The sequence below is a fragment of the Parus major genome, chromosome 7, assembly GCF_001522545.3.
Source record: "Parus major isolate Abel chromosome 7, Parus_major1.1, whole genome shotgun sequence".
Taxonomy (NCBI): domain Eukaryota; kingdom Metazoa; phylum Chordata; class Aves; order Passeriformes; family Paridae; genus Parus; species Parus major.
The window spans coordinates 31,933,146-31,948,213 of record NC_031776.1 but is presented as its reverse complement, the minus strand read 5'-3'; the positions used below and the strand labels follow the sequence as shown (position 1 = coordinate 31,948,213).

Sequence of the window (15,068 nt, the reverse complement as noted above, 5' to 3'; positions counted from 1 at the left end):
ATAGCTAAATGGCATGGCTGGTGGCACAAGTCATGTCAGCAGCTAAGTGACAGGAACAGAGTCACCTGCCGGGTCGTGGCTCCGGGAATCAAGGAGCACATCCATATGGATGGCATGTAACAGCCTGGGCTCAGATAGATCCTCTCAAAGGTGATATAAATCAAGCTCCTGTCCAGGACAGGTGTGTGTCACAGCTGTAAGACGAGGAAGTTCATTCATTTAAATTACACTTTAAACCAGACAGAACCATAATCTGTCCTGAGGCATGTTAATACATCAGGTAGCCTGATCCATCTTTCAGAAAGTCCTGAGTGAGGTAATTTTTTTCCACACTATGACCTCCCAACTGGAAACAAGACCTAAAATTATATTTAAATTATGTTTCTCCTTCCACTCACAAGTGCATTTAAACAACATTTCTTCCACTCACAAGTGCATTTAAACAATGTTTCTTCTTCCACTCACAAGTGCAAATTACATTATACATTTAGAAAAAAAATACAACCAGAGGGCTGGAACACCTCTGCTATGGAGAAAGGCTAAAAGAATTGGGGTTGCCCAGGCTGGAGAAGAGAAGGCTCCAGGCAGACTTGGGAGCCCCTTCCAGTGCCTAAAGGGACTCCAAGGGAGCTGGACAGGGACTTTGGACAGAGGCATGGAGTGATAGGACAAGGGAGAATGGCTTTGAAGAAGGTAAATTTAGATTAGGTATCAGGAAGAAGTTCTTCACCCACAGAAGTTTTCACTCACAATCACACAACACATACATGTGCTGATGGGATGCCTGAGCTGGGAGTAGAAAAATTCCTTCCTGAGGGATCAAGACCTCTGTACCATCTTCAGCAGGGGACAGCACCAGCCCCAGATACTTCAGCAAAAAGTCTAGAAATCCCAAATAGGCAAGAATTGGGAGTAATCCTTCTCCATGTCATGACTCATTTTGGACAGTGAAAGGCAGGAATTGAATCCAGCGCTCCCAGAGGAGGCTGGGAATCCCCCCCAGCAGGATATCCTGGGCTTTTATAAAGCGTAATAACCTTGGCATCTGGCTAGGCAACCGACTCCTGGCTTTGCACTGTGCTGCATTCTCAGCCTCTTGGACCCTGCAGGGCCTCTGGTTCAATTTCACAGCTTAATTCAATCCCAAATTATCAAATACATGCAATTACCTTGTGACATTTGAATCACCATGCCGTCCAAGCTGGACGAGGAGCAGACACGGATTCCCGTACGCGCCGGCAGACGGTGCACAGCCAGCAGCCTCCAACAGCAGCAGCCCCACGAGCCTTCCCTGCTGGTTTATTTTATTTTATTTTACCAAGTCAAACAGGTGCACTCATTTCCTGGGCATTTCTGAACAACTCCCTAAAGGGCACCACTGAACTGCCACAGCTCTGCAGCAGATTGTGCCTCATCCCCATGCCCCAACCCCGTGCCCTGGCTCTGCAAGCAGCGCTCAGCCCCAGCGGGAACCGTGGCCAGTCCCTCTTGGCCAGAGGGTGCACTAGTGGGGACACAGAGAGGGACAGGGGCACCAGACTGCACCACACCCCCAGATCCATCTCTTCAATATGAACACACTTTGCAGTGATCCACCTGGAGCTTCTCACCTGCCCCAGGATCTGACGTCTCCTGCACCGGACATGGAATGATTGAGTCACTGAACAGTTTGGGTCACAAGGGAACTTTAAGGTCTGCCCTCCTGCTGTGGGCAGGGACACCTTCCACTGTCCCAGGCTGCTCCAAACCCCATCCAGCCTGGCCTTGAACACTTCCAGGGGCAGCCACAGCCTCTGGAAAACCTGTGCCAAGTCCTCACCACCCTGATATCTCATCTAAACCTGCCCTGTTTGAAGCCATTCCCTCTTGTCCTGTCACTCCGTGTCTCTGTCCAAAGTCCCTCTCCAGCTCTCTGGGAGCCCCTTTAAGCACTGGCAGGTGCTCTGAGCCCTCCCCAGAGCCTTTTCTTCATCACAGTTTGGATTGTAATTTACCCTGATGCTGAGGCCAATGACCACATGCTCCAGCTGTCTATTTTGCTGTTATTACACCAACTTTCCCACTCCAATGCCTTGCTGAACAGCATACTTAACTGAGCTTATTCCTTCATTATTCAGAGTGCCACTCTGATGACATGGTATCCCATAGACAAAATATATTAAGATCTGTCAGTGTTGCTCCTAATAGCACTAGATCATTATTCCCTTTGTAATTCTTCCTCTGTAGATGTTACTCAATGGTACAGGATGCTGCTGAAAAAAGATTTAGGACCCCAATGTTACCAGGAAACACCTGGAAAGATCCTGCTTTATATTCCATAAGCAGTTATAGCTCTAAGGTGGAAAGCATGGCCAGCAGAACAACTTCAGGTCCAGAAACATCTGAGACAATTTCCCCTCACAATTCCATCAGCCTTTCTTTGTAATGAGGCAAGAGAAAAGCACACTCCAGACCCTGCCTTAGTGGCACAATGCCATCTCAATTCCATGCTGCAGGAGCAATGCTGAGTGGGTGCATCCCGACCTAGGAAAGGAAACCTATCTACAATTCCATCATTTTTAAAATAAAACCATAACATTCAAACCAGTTCACAAAGCAGTGAATAGCAACTTGACCAGATGAGCAATGCCTCCTGCCCCAGCCATACCCATCTGTTGTGATGATTTGGGTACCTTTGGGTGGAGAAGGACCACGCAGGTGCTGGGCTGGTAACAATTCTTCTTTTTCTCTTCTGATTATTGGAATCAACAGCAGCATTGAGTTAAAAATAAGACCAAGAATTCTCCAGACCTGCAATTGTTCTCTCTATTGGTACTTGTCTCTACTCTTTCTCTCACTCATCACTGCAGCACAAAATAATGCCAGAGGAGTTTGAAATCCAAGGCCAATCTCAGACTCAGTAAATGACTAATAATACAAGTTGTTTACACACATTTAATTCAACATACCAGAAGCAATTTTCTCACTCTCTTTAGCATTTTATTTGCTTATAAATACAAGTCAATACCACAAGATGGCACTTTCTTACTTGCAACACACACTATTATAAACACTTACCCTCTTCAAATGTTCCCAGAATTTTACATGTAACTTCTCAGTGGTTCTGAAACATTTAAAAAAGCAAGACCTTCTACAAACTGCATTTGTGTTTGATGTATATTAAATGAGGTCAGGTAATTAAATTCAAAAAAAGGAATTTATAAATATTTCAGATAAGAAAATTTAAATACAAAAGCAGAGTTTGTTTTAATTAAACTGAATAACAATTTAAATTGGCCATAATGTATCTACATGGTTTAATTTAATTTAAAATCCTTTTTAAACAATCAAATCCTCTACCCACTCATCAAAACACCTATCTATACTCAGCTCTTTAGAAAATATTCTTGGTTAAGAAACCACCTATGCATTTTCATAACAATCCTTATTCTGTCCTGTAGGTGGAAATGAAGCAAAATCATATTCCAGACTAGAAAACAGGATAAGAAGGAAGAAACTTTAAAAAACCTGGTAACTTCAGACACTTCAACTCATTCTTCCTTGCATTTCTCAAAATACATGATCTGGTTTTAAAGTCTTTGAACGAAATGTAAACACTAGAAAACTCATTGTTGAAGTATGTGAAGAATAAAGAACCCTGCACTAATATAGTGCATAATGATGCTGTGTCAAACTTGTCATTTACAGTAAATGTCACAATTTCCTTGGGATTGTCATGCCTTTTTATTTTAACGAATTCCTTTTGATGTCTGTGGATTCTCTCTTTTCTTGTTATTCCCATTGTTCAACAGGAAGGGATGTAGTTTCTGGTCTCTTCAGAAAAGTTTCACGAGATTCAAGTTTTTTATTCCACTTTTTTTTTAATAAAGAGGTGGCAAAATTTTCAGCTTGCAATACTTCTGTTCTGCCCAGGATATTATACATCAGGAGATTCCTCAAAAAACTGAGAAGTCAGAGAGTTCCAAAAAAGAAAGCAGTTAAGGCAGTCGATGTCTACATTTGGATTTCTTGTTTATGTTACATATCAATGTCTCCATCATAGGCCAGGGTTAGAGGCTTCTGCTGTGGTGGAGGGCTTTGATGCTGCTTCGTTTTTTTGCTGCAAGAAAAGCATTTCAGAAGACAAAATTACAAACTGTAACAAGCTCAGAAACATCATCAATCCCCAAACTTCAATTTAAAAAATCAACTTTCCATGGTGGCCATTGAATGCTGTAACTGGGTGACACCACATGGCCCCTCTGGTGCTCTCATGTGTGTGGTATGGACAGAGCCTGTCAGAAAGGGGCAGCCAGCTGTGCTCCCCATCTGCAGAGGAAATAAAGCACATTCATCTCCTGTCTCTTCTCACAGCTGCCAAAACAAGGAACACCTCACAGAAAAATTGGAACATGAGCTGTCTGGGAGTGGGATATTCTCATTTTTCTTTGGCATGGTATTGAAGCAACAATAATTATTATTGAGAAATGCATTTCCTCAGCATGATGGAGAAGTGTGTAATGTTATTTAAAAAATCCTCTGTATCCTCTGCTGTGAAGCCACAGAGAAATGGAGCTACATGGCTTGGAAAATAAGGGAGCTGCAGTTCCTAAGCTGTTATTTGAGCTTTTAACTGAAGAGAGAAAGCCTAAGAGAGTGAAAGGGAATAAACTGTTGGATGAAAGCGGACAGTGATGCTGTCAGGTGGGGCTGTGACTCTCTGGTTGCCTGCCCTGATTGGTGAGGGCTTGGGCCAGATTGCACCATGAATGTTTGTAAAGTCAGGCCAAATCCTGGGAATTGCAGGACACCTGGATGCTTCCCACTTGTCCCTTTCTGTCCTCCCAGAGGCACCAATGGCAGGGCCTTTCCAAATACTCAAAGCAGGGAGAGCAAGGCGAGCTCTGTCAGGCCGGGCTCAGCTCCCCTGCCTGGAGGAGAGCAAACACCCCTCACCCCCAGTAAAACCCAGGAGCCCCTGGAATAAAGGTGCAGACCTGGTACCCTGTCCTTAACAATGGCTGTTAAGAGCAGCTTTAGACTCAGGCCTGATGTATTCACTGCAAAAATCTATTTAGGGATTTTCTGAGCTGTAGCGAACAGCCAAAAAACCACAATTAACACCAAGAGACCCAATCTCCCATGAACTCTCATGCCATCTCTGAATCCATTTATCTTTCTGGCATGCACAGCCCTGGCAGCAGCAAGCTCACAAGGTAATAATGCACTGTGTGAAAAATAATACCTTTTGTTTATTTTAAACGACCATTTAATCAGATGCCTCCTACTTCTTTTATTGTGGGAGATAAAAATTCCATAGCACCCTTTTCTCCCCCATTTATGATTTCATAGATCTCTATTGTATTCCCACATCAAACATTATTTTTCAATTGAATGTCCCTATTCTATTTAGTCCTTCCTTGAGCAGAAGCCAGCTCCTTGTTCCAATCACTCTCCTTGCCTTTCTTCAGTTTTACTTCATCTTTTTTTTGAAGAATACAATCAAACCCCTTTCTAATCCCAGCAGAAGTCTGAATAAATATAAGGGGCCTATTGATAACCAAAAATAATTTTTTCCCTGCATGGCCACCAAACTTCTTCACAATAATGGCTGTTAACATTTACAATTTGGGGAGTTTTAATTACTCCGAGGTAGGGGCCAAACAAAGGCACTTAAGTAATCAAACCTCCATCCTGTCCTGAAGCCTTGAGCATTAAATGGCTGCAATGCAGAGCTGTGATGTATTTTGGATTGTTTAAATAAACACAAACTAGCTTTTATTTAAGGAGAGAATACCTGCCATACTCACCACATCAGGTAGGATGTAAAAATCAGGAAAACAATGATGAGGAACCCTCCAGCTGATACTCCATATACCCATATCTTCAGTTTGCCATCTGTTGGAAGACGAGGAAAAAGGACAGAGGTAGAAGAGGAAAGAATAAAAAACTTTATTCTAAAACACACAAAGTTTTAAGAGATCAATTGAAGAGAAATCAGTATCTCACTGATGGGGAGCACAGCAGGGATTGCCTGGGAGTAATTCACAAACCCCATATTTTTGATTGCGAGGAAGATTTCTGAAAAAAATCCCTAATTTTATAGACAAGATTTTAATGGAAAGGGGAAGAGGCACAGGATAAGTGGGGAACATTCCCTCCAGAGCCCAGTGGCTGCTCTGGCAGAGGCAGTTCAGTGCTGAGCTGATCCAGACACAGGCAACACCTGATGTGTTTAGCTGAGGGCTGAGAAGGGCTGGGATTGTTCTCCATAAACACTTGGAGGTCAGTTGGGGTAAACACCAGCAAGCACGAGTGGAAAAGCTGCTTAGAACTGGGAAACACTTGGCCAACAAATGGGAATAAATTCAGCTTAGAATAAAAACAAGAACAGGCTTTTTAACAGTAAGAGGGATAAAGCTGGGCAAGAGCTCTCTGGTTGGGCCACAGGAGCAGCCGACAAAACTGGCTTTAAGACAAGGTAAGGCTGTGGGTTGGGCTGTAGTGACCCAGAACACCTGCAGGAACCTCTCCATGCACATGTGGGCTTGAGTCTCTTCAAACATTCCCTTGTCTCAGAACACTTCATTTGGACAGGTCCTTAATTACAAGCTTTGCATTACTAATAACAATTTTTGAAGGATGAGTATTTCTGTTCCTTGCTCTGTTTCTGGCAGGACAGCTTTCCTTGTAGGGAGCAGGTTTGGTACTTTTCCACACAGCAGCAGTCTGAGCTGATTCACATCAACAGAGCTGCAAATACACACTGGAGGCAGGAACAGGAACCTGTGCAGTGCCCACAGACACAGTTTGACAGAGGCCATTTCAAATTCAGTCAAGTGAGAGGGACAATCACTGAGCCTGGTTTTCATTTTATGTTTGAATGACAAATTTTTTCAAAGGGAAACACATTTAATCAGATCCCATTCTTTCTCGTTTTTCTTCCAGGCTTTGTGGAAAGGCTGAGTACCTCTCACAGATTTTTTTTCTGCTCCTCAAAATATCTCCCATGTGGGAAGAGCTCAGTTCATCAGGTCTAGCTTGGTTTGTTTGAGTTATTTTGCTGAAGTCTAGGTATGAAATTTGTTGCCCTCTCATCTGGAGATGGCCAAGAAATATTTAGCAATCCTGCAAAGGGACTGTCGCAGCCCCATAAAGGCGTCACAGCATGTCTGCTACAAAGGCAGCTCTGCTCTCCATCCCCAGCAGAAAGGCACTGGACCATGTCATCTGACAATTTAAACAATGCTATTTAAATTGCCTCTCAAGTTGAAGAAAAGTTTCTGTACCTGAACTCTGGCCTCTCAGAGTGTCGTTAAGAGAGGAAAAAAGCCTGATTTGAAATCAGTTCTGTGCACTCCTGTAGAGCGTTTAGAAGAACAAAAACATCAGCCTCATTAAATGAAAATAAAATTAGTGTTCCAAACTGTAAATGGGAAGGGAAACCACAGATTAGCTGGAGAAGCCATAGGTACTTTCATTGACCAGCCAATGTCAAGGACTGTGGTGCTGCAGGGTGTTAAATGCCATCCATACAGGCAGCCCTCACCACAGACCTGCTATCAACAGCAGAACAGGGAGGTTACAGTGGTTTGATGGCTCAGCCAGCAGTAACCACTGCAAATCCCCAGACCAGTGAGCCTGAGAGCCTCTTTGAGGGGAGCAATTACACATTTTGTTGTGAAGTTAGACAAAGGGGAGTGATTTGAAGAGCACCAGCCTTGAGCTGGGGTCGGAAGAGCATGTACAGATTGAAGAGTTAACTGCAGGATGCCACAGGGTTGGTGATACACTTAGCACACATGGAGTATCTTTATTCCTTTCCCATATCTTGTTTCTGTAACATTTCTGCCCTAAAATTAAGCAACACCATGTTCTGTAAAAGTGTCTCAGAAACTGTTTCTGTTGCAGACCTTGGGTGAGAGTTGGCTCACAGGTGCTGCACTGAGGTAAAGCCCTCCAGAAGCTTTTAGTGCTGCAGACTCAAATGCTGATTTAAAAAGAGAGGACTGCAGCATCCACCTACACCTCCTCCCTTTTTCTAACCCCTTAAAAGTACCAGCCAAAAAGATGACACCCAAGTAAGACAATCTACAGAGGGCCAGGGATGTTGACAAAAAGGCAATTAACCCCAAACCTGTGACTCAAACTGCTGGTGAACTGTGTGGGTGAACTGGATGAAGGGTTTGATCAAAAAGCAGCCAGATTTAAAAGGTTTTGGACTGAGCTCTATGAGCCCAGAGACTGTCAACGCAAAGGTTAACCACTGTCTGCAAATCAAATATGTAAATGTAACATTCAAAGTGTGATCACATATATCAGACAGAATTATGGCTCCCTGAATCCCCTAACAGAACCTTTCACTACATGTTTTCTAAAGTCTCGTGTTCATTAGGAACTAATTGCAAACAAATGCAATGTCAGGTATCTGAAGAGGGGGGGGAAACTGCACTGCCAGTATTTTATAATATGAGGAGAACAGCTGCATTTCAGTAAGACCTGATGTGCTTGACCCATTTGTTTCTGACTTTTAAAGTACTATTTGCATTTCAGAAATTTGTTTTGAGTGAATTCATCTTTAAACAAACAATCAAAATGAGAATCCTATATTAGAGCAATGTTCCAGTCTGGGCACATGCACTCTGTGGTTCCAGCTGGGAAAGATTTTATGCTGTGGATGTCAAAGGTCCACCTGGGATGAGCTGCTTGGGCACAGCAGCTTGTCTGCCTTTGTGGGACACTTTTAATGCTGTAACTTCAACCCTCAAGACTAAACTGTACACTTTCTACCCTTTTCATATATTTTTGAAATATGGCAAGAAGCAACCAACATTTTTTTTTAATGAAATCTTAAGCACTTTCTGCTCTGAAACTTCTGAAGCGCTAGTGATCAATACCTTTCCTAGTCCAAACATATTACTTCCAGAAACATCATCAGATAATAGCTCTAAACATGCCCCCAAATCACATATGAGCACACTTTTGCAAAATATTATTGCTTCATTCTGTCTTTGCTATCTCTCAGCAGAAGAGATTGTGATTCCTCTGCACAGACACAAAGGCATGAAAGACAGCACACGAGCTGGAAACTGGGAGGTCGCTCTGCAGCTCCCAGACACAATCTCTGATGTGATCATCTACAAAGCTTGTACCCTTCTTCTACAGAAACCTTCTAAAGACAATCTATTCCATTCATATTTAAGTTTTTCACCTGGATTAAAAGGTTGAATAGACCATCCTTTGAAAATGTCATGCATTTTGGAGTTGACAGGTTTATTTTTTCCGGCAATGGTCTTAACATCAGCTTTCTTATCTTCTAAACCTGGTACCTTCACACAGTAATCCAGGAACCCATTTGATCTCATTACTTCTGTATATCCCCGCTCACAGCCGCAGACTCCTCTCTGGGAGATAAAAGGGAATTCAGCATTAAACCAAGCAGTGCCCTCTCACAGAACAGTGCACACTATTGTGAAAGCTTGAACAAACTTCACCTGCACACACAAATTCACCACCACCAAAACAAAGCAGCCAGGAACTGGTGCCCATGAGCCCATTTCAGTTCAAAAGCCCCAAATATATTTGAGGAATTGGTTGAAAAAGATTCACTAATTACAGAGAAGTCCAACACATAAACATTTTCATCCCAACACGCTTAACAAGAGGAATCTGTGGCAAACTCCTCTTGTCAGTAACAATTTTCCCACTGACCCTGCTGGGCAATAGAACAGACAAACCAAAACCAATCCCCCTTCAGACCCAAACCCTCCTTACATGTTTCCACTCCAAAATTTCATAGCTTTCCTTATGACCAAATATCCATTACCCTGGATCAGATTAAGCAGTATCTTCAAGAGTTTATTTGGAAGTCTGTGGTTTGCTAAATACATACTCAGTTTTCTGGATTTCTATTTTAAAATGGCATTTTAACATTGTTTTCTTTGCTGATTATCTTTCACCTATAATGTCTGAGGGTCTGATACTCTTGATCCAAACAGGTGATTGATGCTCCTTTATCTACTTTTTTACAAAGGTTTTAAACAGTCCCTTTTCTAAAGAACAGTGAAACAGCACTCAACTAAAATTAAACCAAAAGGTCTAATTTGAAAATTAAAGCCAAAATCCCTCCACAGAACAAACCCAAACTTGCAACACCACAAAAATACTCCATCACTCGCTTGTGCAGGTTCACATTTTCCTTTCAGGATGAAATTCCCACAACATCCTCGAGGTGGTACCACGGACAAACAAAACTATTCTCTAAGTCCCGGAATGCAATCTAAGATGCAATCTAATTGATTAAATCTCACAGAGTTGATTTCCCAGCCCTGTTCTGCAGAGAGCAGTTACCTGTGTGCAGTAGGAGAAGGGTTTTCTGCAGGCTGGGCTGCAGTGCCGCACTTCGGCAGGTTTCGTCCGAAGAGGACACCCTCCTGGAAAAGAAAATACTGAGTGCCTTCAAGAGCATCTTTCAGAATGTTTTTGCCTTAGATCACCACAGTGAAAGAAGTGCTTGCCTGCTTATTTTATATAGTTAAATACTAGTCTATTAAGCATATTAGCATAATATCTGTAGGCATCGCATTAATTAATTTGCCTTAACAAGGCAGGGAATTATTATCATACCCATCTTGTTAATGGAGAACAGAGATATACAGATTTAAGCAATTTGCCACTGGCCACATAGGAAGTTGGGGACAGAATCTGGAATTAGATGCAGATCTTCTGTGTCCTCATTAATGGCTTATCTACATAAAAAGACATAATCCACATAACGCCCTTGCCCATCCTCACTTGGGAAAGCCTGTGCTTCTATAGGAATAAAAACATGTTAATGAGTTCTTAAATACTTGGCAACCTTTGAACATAAGACTTCTGTTATTATCCTAACTAGTCATTATAAATAGAACTAGACATGAACATCTGCATTTTTGTTTCCACTCTCTCCTCCTTTACCCTGTGCATATTGAAAGAGATCCCGTGGATATGCAGCCCTACTGCCTTTGTCAATCTCTCACGGAGCTTCAAAGTTCTGACCATGAATTTCCCTTTTCATCCTGTACAGGCAGAATTTGTAGGTCACGACAACAGCAGGAATCTCACAGCTTGAGTGATTTGAGACTCCTGTGTTTTGAAAAGGAGGTACAGAAGATAGGGTCTCTACCACGCGTGTGATGTTCTCTTCTGCTCTTCACAGCCACAGAAAGGTTGAACTGAGGGCTGTGCAAGCCAGCCCTTTAGTATGTGTGCACTCATTTCTTCCCATGACCAGCCCACAGTAAGGGCAATTAGCCCAAATACTCCAAACACATGTGTGATGCTGAGCGAACAGCAAGGCTGGTGAGCTCCCACCTGTCTTTCCTACACACAGAGATCCAAACTGAAATTCTGGAAGAGCAAGGAAAGACACCTCTGAGCAACAGATGCAGAAGCAGGAAAGCCTCTGTGGAGCCATTTCACACACAAGGGTGAGACCATTTGGGGACATACCTGTGACATTCATTCCATCCGAGCGCTGGCACCACACCGTGCGCACGTTGTCCCGCCAAGGGCTGGTTTGCCACAGGTAATCGTAACACTTCCCTCCTGTAACATCAGCACCAGTTACTCTTCACGCCTTGCTACAAACCCACAACAAATTCCTGACGGGCAGGAAGCGGTGCTGAGGCCCAGCTACCTGAGCAAGGCCGTGTTTCCATCTCCTGTCCAGAGCAGCTCTCACGGTTCTCTGCGGACTGGACGATGAAGGCCCTGGACCGAGACTGACGCCCGGTTGTCTCAAAGCTCCTGCCACTGATGCAGGTGAGCTCACAGGAGCTCCACTCTGACCACTCTGTCAGGTGGCAGTCACCTGCATGTTGAAACAAGAAATCACAGGTTTTCCAAAAGAATTAGGCTTAAAGGGTAAGGCTAACCTAAGCATAAACAGCTTTAATAGTGAAATATCTCTAGGATATCTCTCAGTAGTACACAATATTTGGATTTTCTGCTTCACGGGGTATCTCATTTTCTCAAAAAACAAAGGAAGACTTTTTCAGGTGGTCTAGAAACAGCAGACTGAGCATTTACCTGATGTGCTGAAGCACAGACTTGTACTACAAGTGCTGATGAGTATTCAGAACTAGAGGAGCATGTCCACCTCAGACAGCTACCACAGGCAGAAAATTCACTTCCAAAGCCTTTACCTGGGCAAGGCACAGAGCAGGGCAACTCCAGCACATTTTCTTTCGATGGTAGCTCACCACATAATGCATTTTCTACTGGTTTGGATGTAGCAGAAACTGATGCATCATGCACTACACACGTGAGGTTGCGGACCTGCAATCCATCTCCACACTGTCCACCCTACAGGACAATCAAAGGGAACAGAGGCACACATCAGTGACATTAGCACAGGACAGAAAACACAGCTGATTCTATATGAAGTCTTCAAAGACACAAATGTGGTCTGCAACAGTACCCCCAGTTATGTGAAGACAGATGGAGAGTTCCTCTGTACACCTCTCTACAGAAGCTTGGAGACTGGGGCAGGGCCACACATGAAAGTGTGTCACTATCAAAGGTGTGGAAGGGGATACATTCATAAAGGATTAATACCATCTTTGAGGTCTGCCCTTCATGCCTTTTACTCAAATTAATGAATTTACTGATTCTTAATTAATGCCAAGTTAGATGAGCACAGACATTCTGGGTTTCTTTTAAGAAGCCAAGAGCAGGGCTTGTCCATAAAGGAACAGGCATTTCTTCTACCCTCCTCTGATGATACAGCCCAAGAAGAGCACTCACATGATTAAAACCCTGTGAGAACAGCAAAAATCCTTACTTATCCTTACTGTACTGTGGGCTGTCTGTGTCATGTTCTAAAGGGAGTGACCAGATATGGAGCACACAGTGATCACCAATTCATGTCACACACTCCACCAAAACACCAACCCAAATCAGCCATCACCTGTCAGCACTAAGCCCCCTCTGAACAAGAAAAAGGAGGCTCCATCTGAGCCATTCCATGCTCATCATCCCAGGCATACACCAAACTACTGAAGATGACAGCCTTTAGTGGAAAATCAATATTCCTTGGCTAAAGTTATGATCAAGGGCTGAGGATGCTCTGAGAGATGAAGCACCGAGGCTGTTTCTAGAGGGTGGAATTGTTTCATTCTCATCAGATGAAGAGCTGTGATGCTGTTGAGGTGCCTCATGTCTGCATGACGCCTTATGAACGCGCGCCTGAAGCCTCGTGGAAACGGCACTTTAGGAAAATTCAGTAAACAAAACTCAAGAAGAGGGAAGAAACATTGCCTTTATATAACCAAGGGAAATGCTCCTTTGGATTTCTTGGCAGTGGATTCTTTTAAAATAATGGACTTCATCTGCAGAACAGAATGGCTCCTACCGAGTGCATTCATCCAGCAGCAGGTTTGCTAGCAGGAATCTCGAGAACGCCTCTGCTGCACACACCTGGCAGCTCTTGCATTCTCTCCCTCCCTTCTGCTGCAGATCCACAATAAAATGGAAGTAAAAGCACAACTAGCAGGGTTTAGAGCACCTGCTAATCTAAAGCATCTAAGAAGTATTAGTGTAGATTTACTATATGCAGCCAGATTCCAAGCTTTTAACACAGTGTTTCACTTTAGTCAGTGTGCAACTTGCTGCTCTAAATTACTGTTTCACTGCTGAAACTTCTGTTGTGGTCTGAGATTAATGGTGTGTGAAAAACTCGTGCAGCTGTCCACTGGGTTAGAGTGCTTAGAAATGGCTGGTGGGAACAGAAGATGAAGGGAGAATACTCTTGGGGGGAATGGGCATTAATCAAACTGCAGTATTTCCAGTTCAAAGTGACTCAAAGAATGCCTAAATGACTGGAGAAGACAAGAAGAGTTTTCCAAAATATACTTCTACAAACAGTATATAATTACTTTTATGCATATCAATATATAAATAACATGATGAATACTGAGAAATAAATAGGTCAAAACAATAAATTTTTTCAGTGCAACAGTTTCCACTATAAAAGGCCACAGGCAACACTTTTCATTTTTTTATCGCACTATATTGGAACTACATTCATATTTTGTAATGTCTAGAATAAAAAAAAAACAACAAACAACCAAACCTATGGATTCTCAAAACAATCCCAAAGAGAAAGATTTGCTTTTTAACAGTGGCTCCCACTTGCTTTCTTTGTTTCAAGACTAGCAATGGGTTTTTACAATCAACTGAACACACTTAAAATGTCACCCTGTCACTTACAGTAGGAGATGCTTTTCGGTATATTTGAAAAGGTCTTAAGCAATGCAGGAGCACTGCATTAACTTCCTTATCATCTTCAAAATTATTCATGTCCCCAGAATTATACATTTGAAGATCTAATTAGTAGGTGTGGAACCAGAGGAAGTTTGTGCCAGCAATGGCACACAGAGGATGCAGAGAATAGCTGCTAATCAGAGGAGAACTGCCAAGGAAACCATCACATATTCAAAACTCAGGGGATCAATTCTTTGTTGAAAATGCTCTTCTTTGGAAGGTGTGATCCTCTGAGGTTTGCCTAGAACCAGGATTTGCCACTTGAGCCATGATCTCCTTGCTGGAAATATGTGGGAATTTGACTTCCACAAGGGATTCCTGCCATTTGTCTGCAAAAATTCCTATGCTGACCCTACTACATGCCACGCTGGTTTTCCTAAATACAGGATGTATATGCCCCTCCACCAGCACCTGCATGGAGCCTCCACCTCTCTCCCTGCTCCCTGATGGGGAAATCAGAAGCTTTACACCTCCTGTGTCAGTCAGGAATCTCTGGAAGTCAGTAACTCACTAATATAAGGCAGCATCTCCACGAGCCTTCTCTCACATCACATCCAGTATTTCCCACATGTAACGCTCCAATAAGACAGGAGGTAACAGCCCTAATGAGAGGCTTCACCCAGATGTGCCTTCAAGAAAAGTTTTCCCTTTTTGGCTTTTACTGGGTTCATGTGCTCACAATTATTTTAGGTAAAGAGTTGACTGGGCAACGCTTTCACAGGTTGATGAGCATTTTATCAGGTAAAAGTCTCTCTAATGAGGGAGTGTTGCGTGATCACATTTAA

The 15,068-nt window shown here is 43.0% G+C and overlaps 1 protein-coding gene across 1 annotated transcript in view; it reads right to left on the bottom strand.

The window, feature by feature from the left end:
• Nucleotides 1-2,916: 2,916 nt before the first annotated feature.
• The window catches only part of THSD7B (thrombospondin type 1 domain containing 7B), a 297,251-nt gene continuing 285,099 nt past the window's right edge, over nucleotides 2,917-15,068 (bottom strand). Inside the window, exons 23-29 of the mRNA XM_015635401.2 lie at nucleotides 12,165-12,324; nucleotides 11,657-11,830; nucleotides 11,470-11,565; nucleotides 10,330-10,412; nucleotides 9,191-9,383; nucleotides 5,790-5,877; nucleotides 2,917-4,099 (exon numbers count right to left, since the gene is read on the bottom strand). Coding sequence (XP_015490887.1) covers nucleotides 4,018-4,099; nucleotides 5,790-5,877; nucleotides 9,191-9,383; nucleotides 10,330-10,412; nucleotides 11,470-11,565; nucleotides 11,657-11,830; nucleotides 12,165-12,324 — 876 coding nt within the window. The 3' untranslated portion in view covers nucleotides 2,917-4,017. The remainder of the gene's footprint in view (nucleotides 4,100-5,789; nucleotides 5,878-9,190; nucleotides 9,384-10,329; nucleotides 10,413-11,469; nucleotides 11,566-11,656; nucleotides 11,831-12,164; nucleotides 12,325-15,068) is intronic.